At 37.7% G+C, this 20,450-nt stretch overlaps 2 protein-coding genes across 3 annotated transcripts in view; both read right to left on the reverse strand.

The window, feature by feature from the left end:
- LOC6038405 (anion exchange protein 2) overlaps window positions 1-20,450 on the reverse strand; it is a 149,801-nt gene that overhangs the window by 115,993 nt on the left and 13,358 nt on the right. The window lies entirely within an intron of this gene.
- On the reverse strand, window positions 1,932-2,995 carry LOC6038403. The gene is made up of 3 exons (XM_001848157.2): window positions 2,856-2,995; window positions 2,409-2,796; window positions 1,932-2,345 (listed from the first exon to the last, which is right to left on the reverse strand). Exons 1-3 carry the CDS (start codon window positions 2,993-2,995, stop codon window positions 1,932-1,934), a joined length of 942 nt encoding a protein of 313 aa, XP_001848209.2.

The following is a 20,450-nucleotide window of genomic DNA, read 5'->3' on the forward strand; positions in this document are numbered from 1 at the left end:
AATCTTTTTTATTTTTTGATAATAAAAGAAACTTATGGTTTAACGGAGCGGCCGTGGCTGACTGGTTACGGTGTTCGCTTTGTAAGCGAATGGTTCTGGGTTCGATTCCCATCTGCTCCCAACGAGAAAGTTAAGAACATATAAATTTGAAATGATGAATATGAACGAAAAATCAAAGTCGCTCGAGGCGGGGTCGATCCTCCGTCCTTTGGATTGGTAAGCAAATATGCTAACCACTAGGCCACGACGACTTGGTGAGCGTAGACTGGAATTAGGAATACTATTACAGAGAGCGAGTTGTGGCGCTATAACCACGGCAAATAGAGTCCAGGGCATTCGTGGAAATACAATGTCCCATCCCAGAGGGTCCCGGAGTACCAAACCTTGATAAACCAACGAATACAACCAAAATCTCGGAGCGTATGGTGGTGTGTCCCCACGCTTCTTCCTCCCCTGTCGATTCAGAATTGTGTTGTTGTTCGAACACTCAGTGCTCAAACTCAACCCAATTACGAGTCATCTCTGCGATACGGCTTTACGCAGTAGGCCTGGCCGGTTTAACGCTTGTGATGTTTCAATGCATTCTAATGCAATGGTGCACTGTAAATGTTAATAAATGACAAGAAGAGTGCTAGGCGTCATCTAACCTAAGGCACTCTCCAGGATCCCTTCGAAAGATTGGCTGCGATAGGGTCTGATTAGATTAGATTAGATTAGATAAAAAGAAACTTATGGTTTATCAATATTTTGATCCCCACTTTAGGATACAAATAATTTGTTCAAAATATTTTATAATTAAAACAATTTCACACGTTTCAATATGAGTGAAACTAGTAAATATCGTCAAAACTTTCATCAAACATTTTTAGAAATATCAAAAAAACGTTCAAGTTTGACTTAGGTAGAATTCTGTAATAGTTGCAAAATAAAAGTTTTCTTTATTAATTTGCAAGTCACCCTCAAACTTACATTGCACTTCCTTAGGGATTCGAGCTCATTACAGTTAGATAACGAATCTGATTGACTATCAACTGATTCAGGCAGACAAAATGTGGAAATCGGAGGATCAAGTTTGCAGCAAATATTTTACAAAGCTTTCGTCGATCAACCCACCCTCCACCATTATTAAAAAACCAGGAGCATAAATATATTTTCAAAAACTTAAAAAAATAAATTTAAGTGCATTTAGCTGAAATTAATTAAATATGCATTCCTTTGCATTTAAAATCATTTGAGCATGTTTGGGTTTATTTAAAATAATTTGAATTTTAGTGAATTTTCGATTAAATAAATAAATGTTGATTCGCTTTTTTTGAAAAAATGATTGCAGGTTAACTATACGGAAGCTTAAAACATTTTCTAAAAGTTGTTTTTCATTGAAATGTTCAAATTCTGGATCTCAACGATTGTTTATTAGCCACACTTAACTTATAGAAGAATTGTTCAACATGTAAAGTCACCACAATTTTCGAAATATAAAAACAAAACTTTTTTTTTTTTTTTGAAAACACAAGTACATTCAGCTAAGAACTTTTTTTTTCAAATACCAGAAACAACAATACCGATAGTAACTCGTTATTTTGTGGTTTCTATTATTTTGAAAAGACATTTTTTTAAATATTTAACAGAAATGTATTCTTTTACATTAAAATAACGTAATTTATTTTTTTAACAACCTTTTTTTGTAAATTTGGCCCGCCAGCTCATTTGAGCTTCAAATTTGGCCCGGCCTTCAAAAACTTTGAGCACCCCTGCTGTAAAGGGACCAAATTGCCTCATTGAACAACATTTTGTGAAAATGAAAGTGCTCTTTGAGTTGTCAGAGATTGATCCAAACCGATTTATTGCTTTTTGAAAAACTATTTCGATAAACATTATTAAAATCATAACAACATTCAATTTAAACCAGTTATGGCTTCACAAAATCCCGTTCATGTGATCGACAGCCCACCCATTTTCTTCACCAGCCCGGAGCTCAATGAAATGAACGCAAAGGCACCCTCCTCAGGTATGGGAAACTGGTTCAGAATGCCATGTCCATCGCCTCCGGTAGCACGATTCAGCGGTTGTCCCTCGGCAGCTTTCTTTGCGGATTCCTGGAGTGACTCCAACGGATACTCGGGCAATCCTCGGAACGGCCCGGTCAGCTGGTGGTGCAGCAGATAACTCATCAGCGCCATCATGTAGTCGTTCCGGATGCCTTTGGCACGGGCACAACAATTCCGGTCAACCTGGCAAAGTGCTTCCAACCATCGGCAGGCAACCCGCAGCTTCGGATAGGCGTTCAACGAGCGGAGATAACTTCGTGCGTTGTACAGGAAGAACTCGAATTGGCGATCCAGGAACTGAAAGAGGAACAGATCGGTGAACGAATGGATCTAAAGAGCTCAAACTGAAAGTGATCATACGGTTCCACGAGCGTCCTTCCCACCACTGCACTGCTTCGCGTGAGCTTGGCACTTGCGAACGGCCGGCAGTTTAAGCTTTTTGCCCATTTCCGCCAGCAGTCCAAGGTGCTCCTTCCAATCGGCCTCGATTCCGTGCCATGCGGGAGGGTCAAATCTGGGCCGCTTAATGGTGGCGATTTCCGGCAGCTTTGCCGGTGGAGTCATATTGAACGGGGTCTGAATGTGGCCACTGTACAAACCGATACACAGCATCATCAGAAAACGGTTCCGCTTATCGCGGAGGTTCTTCACGGCCAGCGTCGGTTCCGCGAGCTTTGTGAGCCAACGGTTGGCCAATTCTTTTTCCTCCTCAACTCGCATCACCGGGATCAGCTCCGTGAGGAGGGCACTGGGGATGGCATGGAGATAGTTGGAAGAGGGAAACTTAGAGTAATCATTGTACCATACCAGTAATAGGCAAACTCGGTGTCCAGCGAATAGTCGGAACTTTCGACCATCTTCGACTGGACCGGTTCCGGCAGGACGGTGCCGCCAGCAGAAGAAGGTCCATCTGTGCGAGGAGCTCCTGGTGGCCTCAATCTTGACATTTTATTTATTTTCAAATTGTGACTTTTCAGTGGCTACTTGGATATTGCCTTGCAGAAAATGCACAGCGGTCCAGATCGCAAAATAAAGTGGAAAATTGATTTTTCGTAAAATGGTGAAGTTTTGGAGCTCTGGTGTCTTCAAAGACGTTGTTGAAAATAGGAAGGAAGAGGCAACTTTTGGCTTGGTTGAAAATCAGGGTGGTTCACGGTTAAGGTGTATTATAAAATCAAACTTTTTAGAAACATTTTTGGGTTTTTTCTCTTCTAGAATGTTGTTGGACGTGACATTCCAAGCAACTTAGTTCAACACACCAAAATTTTATCTCGCAATCTACGCCTTCTACGACTAATTTTGTTAATAGTATCAGATCAAACCCTCAAAAAACTGATTTTTGAACGTAGAAATTCAAGGTAAAATTTTTGTGAAAAATGATGTTCTGTGCACTTTAAGAGTTTTCAAAAACAAATATTTTCAAAAGTTACAGCCATTGGTAAAAAGATTCAATTTCAAAACTCAAATATTCTGGGGGTAGAGAGACCACAAAAAATACTGAAAAAATCTCAGGTAATTTTCTTTAAATTCAAGATAGTATGAAAATGTCAAATTTTCAAGGCAAGCCACATTTGTGTATGGGGGTCAAAAAATAAGATGGTGCGCATGGTTGTACATGCAGTATGATGATTCCATAGTTTTTATACCGAAATTGGGTCCTAAAACTGTGTGTGTGTGATGTGTGTGTGTAACCAACCAAACGGGACCACGCGGCCACTTCTTACAAATTGAGTTGTTTCCATGTATTTTTAGAACTACATTCTATACATGCAAATAACTCGCATAGGCATTTGGAAGGTGTTAGCTCTGCCGAGCTTCGGTGACCCATTTCTACGCTGGCTAGCCGAGCGCGAGGTACTTCAGCTTTTATCGACAAGCCCCGCCCTGAAGAACGTTTGCACCAATCGGGTTCAAACGTTATTTAGAACTTCCGAACCCTTGTCAAATGGACAAGGACCCAGCGCGTATATAGTTGGTGGTAACAGTATTCCTAATTCCAGTCATCGCTCACCAAGCCGTGATGGCCTAGTGGTTAGCATTTTTGCTTACCAATCCAAAGGACGGGGGATCGAACCCCAACTCGAGCGACTTTGATTTTTCGTTCATGTTCAGAGTTTCAAGATTTATAATTCCTATACTTTCTCGTTGGGAGCAGATGGGAATCGAACCCAGGACCATTCGCTTAGAAAGCGAACACCGTAACCAGTTAGCCACGGCCGCTCCAACACCGAAATTGGGTCCTAAAATTAAGCTTAAATTTGCGATATTATTGTTCACCATGATTAAGCTTATTTTTCTTATTACAATGATTACATGAACCATCCCATCCACTACACCTTAGACGACCACAAAGGATTTAAAGTTGATTTTAGAATCCTTTTAAAAAAACACTTCCCGGACCTTATTGACAGAAAAGGTCCTACTTGACAGCTTGTTCCAAGGGGATAGTTGAACCATAAAAAAAGTGTCTTGTTAATTTATTTTTTGGCATGAAAATGAAAAAAAATTATCAGAAATGATTTTAAATCGCGTTATTTACCGTTGTACATAAAAATTTACATAGGGGATTTAGGACCCTATTAACAATATTATTTATTGGCAGGGAATTCACTAAAATAAAATTTTGTCTATTAGACCGTGTTCAGGGAACCAAAGTCTATCATACCTTGACAAAACTAAAGCGTTTACTGACATTGTCTTCAAAAATGTCGAGTTGTGTTCTGGTTAAGTTTGATAAAACTATTTCATGCTGAAAGCTGTTTGCTTAATTTTTAAACTGAGCAACCAATCTTTAATTTATAGATTAGGTTATTTTATGCTCGTCAAGTCTCGATATTCTATGCTACACAACAAAAAATCCGATGTTAAAATCGCATGCAAAAGCATGTATATCACCTTCGTAAAAAAGACACTTAATATTACATACTGCATGTACAATTTTTGTAAACACAAAAAAAAAGTTGCAACCGATGGGATTTAAACCCACCACCGACTGTACGTACTGGCGCCTTAGCTCGCTCGGCCATCAGACCGATGAAGAATAAACGCATATATGAACTTGACATTTCGGTCAAGTAGGTTTCTCTTACTGATGGGTTACATATTTCAGGGTGTCAGATTACATAGTATTTCATAGGGACGTGGCGTTACACCGTGCTGCCATCTGGTTTTTTTTTAGTGCAAGAGTGGAAAAGTGCTGAGACGTTGTCCTATCTCGCCCAGTAAAGCGATGTCGATAAAGTAGTCGGTTTCGATGAGAAAAAGTGGAAAACGTGGTCTAAAAATAGCGACGCCACCCCCCTATAAAATAATGCAAAAAAAAATACACCCAGGCCTTTTACGCGCAGATGGATTACTTCTGTTTTTTGCTGTGTAGCATTTTTGCTTAACCGTCCAAAGCACGAGGTATTGTCCGTTTCTTTCAAAAGTACACGCCGCGCGGCATTTCAGAATGAGCCTTAAACATTGTTGCTAGCGATTTTCTGCACTTTTAGTGCAATTAAAAACATACCTGGCAACAATGGCAACCGATTCCAAGAAGAAGATAAACAAAAACAAAACGCGCAGTTTGGGATTTGACAGCGCGCATTCGCCGAAAGTGCGGCGCGTCGTTTCGAGGCTGGTATGCCGCGTGTCTTTTTCGGGAATACGCGCAATATCGAAGCTTCGCCACGAGCCAATAGGGACGTGGCGTTACATCGTGCTGCCATCTGGTTTTTTGAAGTGCAAGAGTGGAAAAGTGCTGAGTCATCGTCTAAAAATAGACGGCGTTCTATCTCGCCCAGCAAAATGAAGTCGATAAAGTAGTCGGTTTCGATGAGAAAAAGTGGAAAACGTGGTCTAAAAATAGCGACGCCATCCCTCTATTGAATAGCACATTTTGGGTTTCCATTTCTTGAATATGTATTACTAAATTTGTTTTTTTGTTAAAAAATAATTTGAATTCTCCATGAACAGTTTCCGTTGAACTCGTACAACGAAATCCAGTGTAAAAGTTGAATTCCTTATGAAAAGAAGAAAACATTTTACAAAACAAAATTAATAATTTTTTTTTTATTAGAATGCAAATATAAACAGACTAAAATTATTTTGATATATGCACAGAGGGGATTTTTCTCACTAAACTCTCGTAAAAATTGGCTAAAATTGCTTAGAAAAATATGTTGATAAAAAGTATAATAAATGCAAAACCAATGTGTTTACTTAAGGGCCTTGACGAATTCTAAAAAGTAAACATTAACTGTCCAACTGTTACACTTCTTATCTAATATTCAAACATCATTCGATCGCGGTGCACGTTTTCGAAGCAAGCCGCATGTCTGACTTATCACCCCGACAGTCTGCGTGACGTCAGAACTGTGTCAGTTAAGTGATGATGGATTGAATTCCTTGTACTTTGGTTTCGATAGCCCGGTTTCATAATAGGTCACGTGAACGGGGGTAAACAAAAATTCGATGGTTGGTATCAGTTAAACATTCAAACGCCCATGGCTTCAAAAAAGTTGGAACGGTAACTTCAACTCAATGGTTCACGGGCAGAACTCAACCAATCAAGATAATTCTTCTTTCCAGTGATTTGTTAGGATGTCTAGATGATTCTAGAAATTTGCAGAACTTAATTTGATCAAATCTGTAATTTTTGCGATCAAAAAAATCGTTCCCACTTTTTATTCGCGTTTAAAAAAAAAATCACCGAAAACTCCGCGGAGACTTTTTTTAAAAAAGGTGGAACGATGTTTTCGGTCACAGAAATTACAGATTTGTTCAAATCAAGTTCTGCAAAATCTTACAAATCACTGAAAACAAGAATCGTCCCAATTGGTTGAGTTATGCTCGAGAACCAGCGAGTTGAAGATACCGTTCCAACTTTTTTGGGAGGCTTGGGCGTCCGTGTAAGTTGGACATACGTTGGGCGTTCCAGTGTTAAGAATGCTTCTAAAATTGTTTGGATCCACAATTTTGAAGAAAATGAAAGAATCACAAATAAATTTCTAATTTTTGAATTTAAATTTACATTTTTGTAATTTAATTTTCATCGAATCAATCACGAGATATCATTCTAGTTTGCCATTTAACGAAGATGCATTCAAGGTAGTGTCACTGCTGTGTCTCTTTTGAAGCTTGCAGCGGAAGTTGTTGGGCGAGTCAGTACCTGCAATTGGATCACGCTACAGTTGAACTTAGTAAAGCACTTCACAAGCAAAAAGCTAGTAGATTTGAAGTTTAAATGAATTCATGATTTTAATGTTAGAACGATGTTAAAAACAAATTATTGATAATATTTCAGCAAGCGAAAATTAAAGTTTAAACCGAACTAAAAGTAGGCCCACTGTCCCTCGACGGTTGTGTTTACTCTTTAGCGTCGGCACAATTTAGGCGCACACCGCCGGTAATACAATACCGCGGAGGTTCAGCACACTCGGTCAGTCACGTGGCCGCGGTGGAAAAACGTGTTGTTGGACCGGCGAACAAATGAAAAAAAAAGTGTAACTAGTGCAGAATTCACGCGAGTTGTATTATAGTGTCTAGCTCAGCCTCAGCTCGGGTTTACGCTGAAAATTGCAACCGCGCCACAACTATTAACTAACTGCTGACGGGTGACTGTCGCGGGTAGGCAGTAATTTGTTGTTGATGCTGATGGAAACAAAAAAGTTTGAACTTCCAGGAAAGGCGTAGAGTATCATGTTTAGCACTTTTTTCAGGAAAAGGATTGCAGAATGCACACAAATAATTGAGTCATAAACGAGCAGTTTTGCAAAAAAAAAAAACGCAATAACTTTAAAAAATCTACCTTTTTGGTTTAATCTAACAGCGATTCTAGATCACCACGAAGTTCAACGCAAACTCAGACAGAAACAATAACGCCATATTTACTCTGCCAAACAAGACATCCAACGACCCGCGACCAGTCACTCATTCGGCGAGTGCCAATATTTGCCCAGCCATCAAGCCACAACCTGCCCAAAACGACGACGCCGCGTGGTGCTGATGCAATGTTTGAACTGTGTTATCATTTATTATGCGCCCCCGTAGAAAAGTAAACGAGAAGAAACGACCAGCGTTCTGTCCGGGGTTTGCGTCAGCTATTGGTCAGTTTGAACCAGTTTGAAAAAGTTTGCTTAAGTCAAATTTTTTTTTTAAGTTTGTGACTGTTCAGAAAATCTTTGTCATTTACTTTGCAAAAAATATCTTTTTTGCAACAAAATAAAAAAGCTTGATTCATAATTAATTTAAAAGTAAACAAACTTTTCTGCGTGGTGCATATTCAAATTGCATGTTTCCACTTATAATAGGAATATTCATGAGCTGCATTAATCATGTCAACACATATTCATTAAACGATACCTTGATTTGCTACTACGCAGACTAGTGAGACATTTGGCAATTATTGGATTTTTTAAAGTAAATTAATAAAAAGCAAAATTATCTAACCCATAATTTTGACATTATTATTATTTTTCTTTTTCAACTAAAAATTGTCTAACACCAAAAGCACCCCTAACCAATAAGCCAATTTGTTTGCCATGAATCGTTAACCCTTCGGAAAACCGGATTGGGCGTAAAATGCCAGCACGCTTGCGGAAAGTATCCGTCAACGATCAATTACGCTGCTTCTATAAAAACGGTTCTGGCTGCGGCCGGTTAATAATTTATGCATCGGCAAGTTTTGAACATTATTATTATTACTATCATTATTAGTATGCGTTTTATGGGCTAAACTTTTCTTATTTCATAACATGAACGTGTTTAATGTTTGGCACAAAGTTTTTTTTTTATTTGTAAGAAATTAAATTGATCCATTTGTTGTACAGTTAAGGCTCAAATTGATTGAACTCTCACTGTTCGTATGAATGTCCAATATGCATTTTTATCACTTATGAGTTAATGTTGCAATCTGATTCTGAAGCATGCAAACTTTTAGAAGAAAAACACACAAAAAGTTAGTGTTTTGTTCAAGCAAGATCTATGAAACCCACTTTTTCAGAAAATCCTATCACAACACTGATCAAGGTAAAGTTTTAATTTTTATTTGTCAATATAAAACTGATAATTTATCTAATTTTGAACCCGATTTTTATACGACACAAAAATTTTGATCAAAAAACAATTCCATGAGATTGAAAATAGCAAATTTCGTTAAAATTTTCATCGAACATTTTTGGAAATTTTCTGTAAAAGATTAAAATTTGAGTTCAGTAAAAAAAATATACATTCCAGACTCGATTATCCTAAGGCCTTGGAAAAATTTCACTTTGGATAATCGAATCACGATTTTTTTTCGTCATCTTGCTTTGATTGTTGAGCTTAAGTAAACCCCTAAACTACGCTAAAGTGATTGATTTTTTTTTTCAAATCCAAGATTGTGGCCATTAAGGCGGTGACAAAATATTAAAATAGTAATTTATGCAACAAGTTGCAAAAAGAAGATTAATACATTTATCCAACGAGTGCTGAAAAAATCAAGTTTTGCAACGAGTTCCATGCAACATTTTTTGCAATTCCGAAAAACACCCATTGAGTGAAATTTTAAGTCAAATTTTCATGTATTTTGTCAATAAATCGTTTAAATCAAAAAAATGTTGAAAAGTGTTACTTTTCGAAACAAGTGCCCATTTCAGTGCTGAAAAGTAGAACTTTTCGAAAATCGGGATTCGAACTAATGACATTTGGATAACGAATCTGAGTCACTTACATCTGATTCATGATTGTTGGAAAATTGTTTCGCAATGATTTATCATAAACTACACATTATTAAAAAATTAAAAATGTCTTGTGTTATTTTAAGTGATGTTGAATTCGAAAAAAAATCGATGATGATGATTTTTTTTCGTTTGTTACACAGAAAATTTATTTTTAAAATAAACAATTTCCACATACCACCACATAGCACCCCTGATCTACAAGTAAAATAAAAAAAAACTTCATCATCTCGGTACGAGAATCGAACTCACGACCTCTGGATTGCAAACCCAGCACGCCGCTAGATGAAACCCATCCCCAGTATTTCCAGTATTCCCAGTGAGCACATTTACTCTTTTAAGGGATCTGACTTTGCCGAGCCAGACAGGAATCGTACCCATCACCTTCCGATTACAAGGCGAAACCCGTAACCTCACGGCCACGGTAGCACGGCTAACGAAAAAAAGATTTTTCGTGGTTCAATTATCCAAAGTAAAATCTTTACGAAGCCTCCGAATAATCGAGTCTGGACTGTAATGAAAAAAAACCTTAAATTTCTGGTACAAGTACTTCATTCCATAAAAAAAAACAAGCTAAAAATGTTGAGTAATTATTTTTTTAATTCTATTTCTTGTGTTTCCCTATTTTAAATGACAAATCGCTTCTTTAGCAGATTTGGATGAAAGTATTCGTAATACTCAGCTTTTAGAAACTAGATCGGTGAATAACTTGTTTATGATTGTTTTGGTTTTGGGTTTGCAAGATCAATTCGTAATGATCTTCTTGTCGCACCAATTTTTGGCTAAATTGAGTTTAGGACGCCATTTTGTCCTGCTTCACCTTTTGACCTTCACAGATCCTCAAAATTGTATTTCAATCCTGAGATATTCAATAAAACCGAAAAAAACTCCGAGCATTGTTGTCACTCTTCATATAAAATATGTTTCAATCTTTAATGCTATCTTGACACACCCAGAAAATTGCTGTAAGAACGCGTTTGACACACGTACATGCCCGACCGTGAACAATTGTAATTATAACTCGGAACTTTGGCAACCAAATTCAACCAAGCTTCTTCGGGACAATGCATACAAACGGTCACCCAAACAAAATTTGTTTATTATTGTATACATTGCGTGCTCTAGTTTTTGTTTATTCAAGGTCAAAGATTAAAACGCGTTTTTCTTGGAACGTCAAAAAGCGACGTGCGAAAAGATCACGTCTAATTGACAAATTATTGATTCCAATTCCCATCTTCTCTTCATAAGAACATCACCAAAAATAAATAGAATCATAAAACTTTAAAAAAGTACCCATGCGGGCCCATAATTTCCCATCAAACGCCACAACAAAAACTGTGCCCTCCAATTCATAAACATTTCAATCGATTCGATTACGGTGAAAAATACCACAAGCCGGAAAATGTCACCGACGAATCTTCCACGAAGCGAGTCTAGACTAGAAGACGATCGCCGGTGCAGATTCCAAAAGGGCTCAATTTCGCGTTCGCAACGAGCAAAACAAACAAGCTCACGAATCAAGTCATTCCAGCAATTAACCGCGAGATCAATGTATCAACTGTCGATCGCCTCCATTGATTCGCGAACGTGTTGTATGAATCGTTCGTGCCTCAATTGACGGTTATTGTCGTTTCATTGAGTTCAATCGATCTGCTGCTGACGAGTGCTTCTAGTGTTTGCTTCTCGAGAACTTATCAAATCACACCGTCAAGTGGGCGTTTTTTGTACCAACCACATCGTTTGTCGTATGGAAGTAACAACGCGCGGTCTAAAGTGACGAAAATAGAGACGCTGTTGAATCACTGAAGCTTGCCCGATCGACAGCATTACAGTTGAGCGGGCTCAATTGAGGGAAATTGTTGCTAATTGTTTCACAATTCCTTTGTCGATTTTGCGTCCCCGCTCGACAACGATTGATACCGGTGCAAACTGGTTTTAATCTTGGCTCGTGGTCGGTGCGAATGAACCAAACGAAATTCAGAAAGAATGAATGTCAAAAATAGTGTTTGATATGAAAATATTTTGAAGGAAAAAGGGAGGAAACAGTTTGATTTCTGTTCGGACGATATAGTTGATATTATGTGAGTTATTGACAAATTCTTCGAGCTTGTAGGGGAAATATACCCTTTCTCGGCCCATTTATATTATAGAATTTTGATCATGAATAAAAGCATTAATTAAGTGGTTCTGACTATTTCAAAGTAATAAATAGCTTAAATCAAAGTGAGCTAGCAACTCTCTATTGTTGATGTAGGTAACTGAAAATGTTGTTTGAATAGCGACAAACTGCAAAAGTGACGAGAATATGTCGAAAAGCTTAGTGTGGCGAAAATGGGAATAGTGCCGCTACACCACAATTATGATATATGATTTCTTTAAAGTATTTTTTTTATTATTTGAGTTATATTTCAATTAGATCATAATTTCAAACGCACCTTGGTGAACATTAATAAAATTTAAATAAAGTGAAATCTTTTATGATTATTACATCCTGAAAACGTTGTAATGTCGCGGAAAATGTACTCGTAGTTTGTTTATTAGGTTTCTTGTAATTTCTTAGCCAAACATTACAGAAAATACACTGCCCTTTTTCGTGTAATGTCTCATATCAGATATTTCCCTTACACTTCGGGCAACGATTTATTTTATTTTTTGATTTGTATGAAATTTTGCATCGCTAGTCCGTCCGTCCAAGATTTGATACAATTTTGGCAGCTGTCTATACAAAAAGGCTTTTAAAATATTCAAAAATTGTATTTGGTATATTGGTCTCAAACCGGAATTTCCGATCGATTTGGTGACTCCAGCAAAGTTTTATGTATTGCTTAGGACTTCTCAGAAAATAGTTACACTTCAAAAAATACTCTTCTTTTTAATTGAACTTTTCACACAAAAATTTGGATTGTGCAAAATAAACATTTTTGAAAATCTAATTATTCGTTATGTTTTAGATCAGTGTTTCCCAAAGTGGGTACTGGGCCCCACTTGTAAGGCCAAACAAGTTACTGGGCCAAAATTGTTTTGGAATCAAAAAATGCCATCTTTTGAGCTAGTTTGGCACTAGTTTGTAACAATTCATTTGGCAGAGTTGCCAATTTATCAAATAAAAATATGATGATGGAAAATTATATTGACTCAATGTTTAGATGTAAAATTAAATAAATTTGCATATCGTGCACCGTTTTCGAGTGATATCCACTGAAAAACGTTTATTTTTGTTTCTAAAGTGACTTTTTTAACCTTTAAATTTCATGACCAAATTTGACCACCTCTGAAAAATAATTACACAAGAAAAATGAGGTTTCTCTACATCACCAAATCAAGTTGAATTTTTAGGTGACGATAACTTAGCAAATATGCGTCCGATTTTTACTATCAAAAAAGTCCAGTCCAGTCCAGTTAGTCCAGACTTGATTATCTGAAGCCACGATTATCCGATGATTCGAATATCGGTAGTGAATTTTTTACAAGGCCTTCGAATAATCGAGTAAAATTTTTTTTTTAAGTTTTCAAATCAACCCTAACGTTGGTTATGGTCGAATTTAAAGGTTTGTAGGCCCTGACAAATGTTGGGGTTGATTTGAATATTTTGAAAATATTTTATACTGATAGTGATTTTATAAAAAAATCGAAATATTGGTCGCAAAATTTTTTCAATTTTATTTTTCGACGTAAAATCAAATTTGCAATCAGAAAGTACTTTTTGCGGTGCTGTACATTGGAATTTTAAAAATTCAAAATATTTTAATCCTGCCCAAAAATACTAAATATTATTATAAATGCAGAAAAAAGCGTTTTAGATTGTTTTTAGTTGATTTGACTTCTATTGTCCACCTCCGTGTACGCATGAGAGCAAGCAGCAGTCAAGTGCTCAGTGCTCCATCGTTTTTTCGATTTTTTTCGCCGTAGTTTACCGTGATTAGCCGCGAGTTTGCTCCACCAGCATGCCAAGGGCCGGCCGTGGCCGTGGCAGTTCGAGTGCGGCCTCGAAAAACCCGCGAAGTTCGTCTACCGGCCGTGTGCAAAAAGGTAAACAAACCAACGCCGTGTCGACCGCCATCGCGCAGGGGAGCGTGAGCGCAGAAGGAATCGACAAAAAATTACTTCATCCCGGATATGTTCCAAGATCACCAGTGCGAACCCGTTCGGGTACCTCCGGTGCCACGACCAGTGGCACATCAACATCCTCCAACATTCCCATCAGGAACGAGTTCCAGATGCTGAGCGACGACGAAGAAAACAACAACAACAACACCGACGGTAGCAGCACTACCGACGACGACGACGACGACGGTGGTCGTGCACGGAAAAAAGTGCCGACGCCAAAAAAGAACAATTCTCCAACGGAACGAAGACCACCTCCAATTTTTGTTTTGGACACGTTGGCGGACGATGTTGACGAGTTGCTGGAAGGCCTCGGATATTGTCTGAAAATCGGTAAGTCGGCAGTGCAAGTGATCACACTGAGCAGAAAAGATTTCGACCTGGTGCTTGAAGAACTGAAGCGTAGCAACTTCAACTTCTACACATACGACCCGGAGAAGCCCCCTGTTAAGGTCGTCTTGCAGGGTTACCAAGACCGTCCGATCGCCGACCTGAAGCGACACCTCTCGAACGCCGGAATAAAGCCACGGGAGATAAAAGTGCTCTCGCGAAAGACAACAGTCACGGGTACGCATACTCTGTACCTGTTGTACTTCGACCGCGGCACCGTCAAGATCCAAGATCTGCGGCGGACTAAGACGTTGGACGGTTTTTGGGTAAACTGGCGGTTTTACACCAAGAACCCGACGGACGTAGCGCAATGCCACCGTTGCCAGAAATTCGGCCACGGCTCGCGGAACTGCAACCTCCGGCCCCGCTGCGTGAAGTGCGGTGAGTCACACCTCTCGGAGGCGTGCGCACTGCCACGAAAGGCGGATTTGGGGGAAAACGCAGAACAAACTAAGCCGCGCGTAAAGTGCGCGAACTGTGACGGCAACCATACCGGCAATTACCGCGGATGCGTCGCGCGCAAGGCCTACCTCGAGGAGCAGGAAAAGAGGAAGAAGAAAGCAGCAGCGTCCCACTCTCCTCAGCGAAGTACGAGCGCAGCCGTTCCTGCAGCTGGACAGCGTACGGTTCCAGCGGACAACCCAGCGATCCCTCCTGGATGGGGGCGGTCGTTTGCCAGCGTGGTCGCTGCCGGTAGCGGCGATGCGGCCCAGCAAGGAGTCACCGGGGAAGATCTCTTTACCCTGCCGGAGTTCTTTGCTCTCGCAGGGGAAATGATGACGCGGTTTCGGAGCTGCCGTAACAAGGCGGAGCAATTTCTGGCCCTCGGGGAGCTGATGATCAAGCACATCTATAATTGATTATTTTTGTCTGTGATCTAGTTTTAAGCTTTCTCTCTATCTATCCTTTTCCCATTGCACTTTCTGTAAGTTTTTTGAAAACTTTTTCTTACTCTTGTCTATTCCATAGTTATTAGTAATAATTTTTCGATTGAATTACGATGTAAAACACAGTTGAAAGGAACACCAAAACTCTGTTGTGCACCTAAATGAACTCATTGTAACTTGATTATTCACAAATAAAACCGAATTGAATTGAATTGACTTCTATTGTCATTAACATTTGAGCAGTTCTGTACGGAATAAGTATTTTTTCTTCAATTTAAATTTTTGTATTTTTTTATTCGGCTGAAACTTTTTTGGTGCCTTCGGTATGCCCAAAGAAGCCATTCTGCATCATTAGTTTGTCCATTTAATTTTCCATACAAATTTGGCAGCTGTCCATACAAAAATGATGTATGAAAATTCAAAAATCTGTATCTTTTGAAGGAATTTTTTGATCGATTTGGTGTCTTCGGCAAAGTTGTAGGTATGGATACGGACTACACTGGAAAAAATAATACACGGTAAAAAAAATTTGGTGATTTTTTTATTTAACTTTTTATCACTAAAACTTGATTTACAAAAAAACACTATTTTTAATTTTTTTTATTTTTTGATATGTTTTAGAGGACATAAAATGCCAACTTTTCAGAAATTTCCAGGTTGTGCAAAAAATCATTGACCGAGTTATAAATTTTTTAATCAATACTGATTTTTTCAAAAAATCGAAATTTTGGTCGTAAAATTTTATTAACTTCATTTTTTGATGTAAAATCAAATTTGCAATCAAAAAGTACTTTAGTGAAATTTTGATAAAGTGCACCGTTTTCAAGTTATAGCCATATTTAAGTGATTTTTTTGAAAATAGTCGCAGTTTTTCATTTTTTAAATTAGTGCACATGTTTGCCCAGTTTTGAAAAAAATATTTTTGAAAAGCTGAGAAAATTTTCTATATTTTGCTAATTCGGACTTTGTTGATACGACCTTTAGTTGCTGAGATATTGCAATGCAAAGGTTTAAAAACAGGAAAATTGATGTTTTCTAAGTTTCACCCAAACAACCCACCATTTTCTATCGTCAATATCTCAGCAACTAATGGTCCGATTTTCAATGTTAATGTATGAAACAATTGTGAAATTTTCCGATCCTTTCGAAAAAAATATTTTAAAAATTTTCAAATCAAGACTAACATTTTAAAAGGGCGTAATATTGAATGTTTGGCCTTTTTGAAATGTTAGCCTTGATTTGAAAATTTTGAAAATATTTTTTTCGAAAAGATCGGAAAATTTCACGATTGTTTCATGTTTTAACATTGTAAATCGGACCTATAGTTGCAGAGATATCGACATTAGAAAATGGTGGGTTGTTTGGGTGAGACTTTGAAAACATCAATTTTCCTGTTTTTAAACCTTTGCATTGCAATATCTCAGCAACTAAAGGTCGTATCAACAAAGTCCGAATAAGCAAAATATAGAAAATTTTCTCAGCTTTTCAAAAATATTTTTTTCAAAACTGGGCAAACATGTGCACTAATTTTAAAAAATGAAAAACTGCGACTATTTTTAAAAAAGTCACTTAAATATGGCTATAACTTGAAAACGGTGCACTTTATCAAAATTTCACAAGTGTACTTTTTGATTGCAAACGAAAAATGAAGTTAAAAAATTTTACGACCAAAATTTAGATTTTTTGAAAAAATCAGTATTGATTAAAAAATTCATAACTCGGTCAATGATTTTTTGCACAACCTGGAAATTTCTGAAAAGTTGGCATTTTATGTCCTCTAAATCATATCAAAAAATAAAAAAAAAATAAAAATAGTGTTTTTTTGTAAATCAAGTTTTAGTGACAAAAAGTTAAATAAAAAATCACCAATTTTTTTTTACTTTGTATTATTTTTTTCCAGTGTAGTCCGTATCCATACCTACAACTTTGCCGAAGACACCAAATCGATCAAAAAATTCCTTCAAAAGATACAGATTTTTGAATTTTCATACATCATTTTTGTATGGACAGCTGCCAAATTTGTATGGAAAATTAAATGGACAAACTAATGATGCAAAATGGCTTCTTTGGGCATACCGAAGGCACCAAAAAAGTTTCAGTCGGATTAAAAAATACAAAAAAAAAACGAATGACCGAAATCCTAGAGAACTGCTCAAATGTCTTTCAATTTAGAATAAAATGATGTAAATTCTTCAACATTGTGTCTCAAATCTTAATAAAATGTTAACGATTAAACTATTTGAATAAAGTGAATTCTTTTATGATTATATTCTGAAAACGTTGTAATGTATCGGAAAAGGCAGTCGTTACCTGTGTATAAGGTTTTTTCTTTCTTAGTAAAAAAATGCGGAAAAAACACTGCCCCTGTTCGCATAAATGTCGCATGTAAACAATTCCTTGACACTTCGGACAAAGTTTTTTTTATTTGTATTGAACTTTGTGTGTGTTTTTTGTATGAAAAAGCAGTCATTTTGCATAACAAGTTCGTCCGAACAAGTTTATATACAATTTGGGCTGTATGGACAGCTGCTATTTAAAAAAAAATCTTTGTCTTAAGAACGGAATTTCTGATAGACTTGGTGTCTTCGACAAAGTTGTTAGTATTGCTAAGGACTTCTCAGAAAAATAGTAAATATAAAAAAATAAAAATTAAAAATTATTACTCGTCTTTTAATTGGACTTTTCACTCAAAAATTTGACTGTGCAAAATAACAAGTTTTGAAAAATCTCATTTTTGATAACGTTTTAGATCACAAAAAATGCAAAATTTTGAGTTTTTTCGCAAGTTGCTCAAAATTTTAAATTATTTTTTTCAAAAAAAAAAAAAAAAAAGATTATGGAAAAATATTTTTACTAAATGTTTAGATGTAAAATTAAGTTTTGTTATCGAATAATTGTTTACATAAACTTCGAGATCGTGCACCGTTTTCGAGTTGTATCAACTTAAAATTGTTTTTCTGTATATAACGTGACTTTTTTTACCTTTAAAAGTCATGATTGACCAGATTGAGTCAAGATTGACCACCTCTGAAATTTTGTTTTCGAAAGGATGCGAAAATTTGCTTCAAAGATATAAAAGATTGGATCAATGGTTGCTGGGATACAGTTTTCCAAAGAAAATCACAAAATTAAAACGAGGTATTTCTATATCACGAAAGTAGCGATGAATTTTTAAGTAATGATAACTTAGCAAATATGCGTCCGATTTTCAATGTAAAAAAATGTAAGTATCGTGAAATTTTTGAGCCTTGAAACAAAACTATTTTCAAGGTTATCAAACTAACCTTATCATTTGATATGGTCGAAAATAAATGTCCGATAAATCGTTTTTTTTTCAAGAAATATTTTCTCAGAATCCTGTTTATAGATTTTCACCCTTTTGAATACGTTACTTTAAACATCCTGAGAAATATAGAAACATATTTTCACACACCATTTTAATCCCGAGACCTTCAAATTAGCAAAAAAAATTCCATTTGATTTGAAAGTGTATTCAGCTATGAGGCAACATGGTGAGCTGAAATTGGTTCAGCAACTCTAGGGATCCGATTTAAAAAAAAAATTTTGACCATTTTTATTTCAGAATGGAGCCAAACCAAAAACTACTGGTCTGATTATTTTGGCCAAGGAACGGTCAAGCCAAATACGAGCCAAATTTGAGCCAAATCGGAACACTCTTGATATGGATCCGGCTGGTTCACTGATAGGAAAAGCGTTTGGCGTTCGGTTTGTCGTGAACATGAATTGAAACTTTTCCAAAAAATCTTTTTTTTTTTTCTTTTTTTTTCAATTATTTCTTTCAAATTTGCCGTTATGCCAATTCGCTAATAGTAGTTAGGCTTATACAAATATTTTTTAAAGTTTTAGTCACCCCTGGCCCGAAAAATCAGGGGGCAAAAAAAAAACTTTTACAAAAAACTTCAAAGTTTCAATGGAAATGTAAGTGCAATCAGATAAAAATTAATTTAAACTGCATTTCTCTGCGTTTAAAATCAGTTTTAGCATGTTTGGGTTAATTCAAAAATCTTTTGAATTTTTGAAAATTTTCGATGTTTTGTACCGCAAAAACTTATAAGTAAACATAAATGTTTCGCTAATTTTACATTTTTGGAAAACTAATGATTGCAAACAGTGTAAAATGCATTTTAAAGCACTTTTTCATTCAAATGTTGGCTTAGCTTGGCTTGTTATTTCTATTTTTTTGTAAAGGAAAACACTTGAAACACTTGATGATTCAAACTTTAGTATGTCCTAAACCTTCAGCTCCCTCCGTGTACGCACGAGAGCATGCAGCTAGTGCTCAGTGCTCCATCGTTTTTTCGATTTTTTTCGCCGTAATTGATTGTGGTTACCCGCGAGTTTGCTTCTCCAGCATGCCAAAGGCCGGCCGTGGCCGTGGCAGTTCGAGTGCGGCCTCGAAAAACCCGCGAAGTTCGTCTACCGGCCGTGTGCAAAAAGGTAAACAAACCAACGCCGTGTCGACCGCCATCGCGCAGGGGAGCGTGAGCGCAGAAGGAATCGACAAAAAATTACTTCATCCCGGATATGTTCCAAGATCACCAGTGCGAACCCGTTCGGGTACCTCCGGTGCCACGACCAGTGGCACATCAACATCCTCCAACATTCCCATCAGGAACGAGTTCCAGATGCTGAGCGACGACGAAGAAAACAACAACAACACCGACGGTAGCACCACTACCGACGACGACGACGACGATGGTCGTGCACGGAAAAAAGTGCCGACGCCAAAAAAGAATAATTCTCCAACGGAACGAAGACCACCTCCAATTTTTGTTTTGGACACGTTGGCGGACGATGTTGACGAGTTGCTGGAAGGCCTCGGATATTGTCTGAAAATCGGTAAGTCGGCAGTGCAAGTGATCACACTGAGTAAAAAGAACTTCGACCTGGTGTTTGAAGAATTGAAGCGTAGCAACTTCAACTTCTACACATACGACCCAGAGAAGCCCCCTGTTAAGGTCGTCTTGCAGGGTTACCAAGACCGTCCGATCGCCGACCTGAAGCGACACCTCTCGAACGCCGGAATAAAGCCACGGGAGATAAAAGTGCTCTCGCGAAAGACAACAGTCACGGGTACGCATACCCTGTACCTGTTGTACTTCGACCGCGGCACCGTCAAGATCCAAGATCTGCGGCGGACTAAGACGTTGGACGGTTTTTGGGTAAACTGGCGGTTTTACACCAAGAACCCGACGGACTTAGCGCAATGCCACCGTTGCCAGAAATTCGGCCACGGCTCGCGGAATTGCAACCTTCGGCCCCGCTGCGTGAAGTGCGGTGAGTCGCACCTCTCGGAGGCG

Source organism: Culex quinquefasciatus, chromosome 3 (genome assembly GCF_015732765.1).
Source record: "Culex quinquefasciatus strain JHB chromosome 3, VPISU_Cqui_1.0_pri_paternal, whole genome shotgun sequence".
In the NCBI taxonomy this organism is placed as follows: Eukaryota; Metazoa; Arthropoda; class Insecta; order Diptera; family Culicidae; genus Culex; species Culex quinquefasciatus.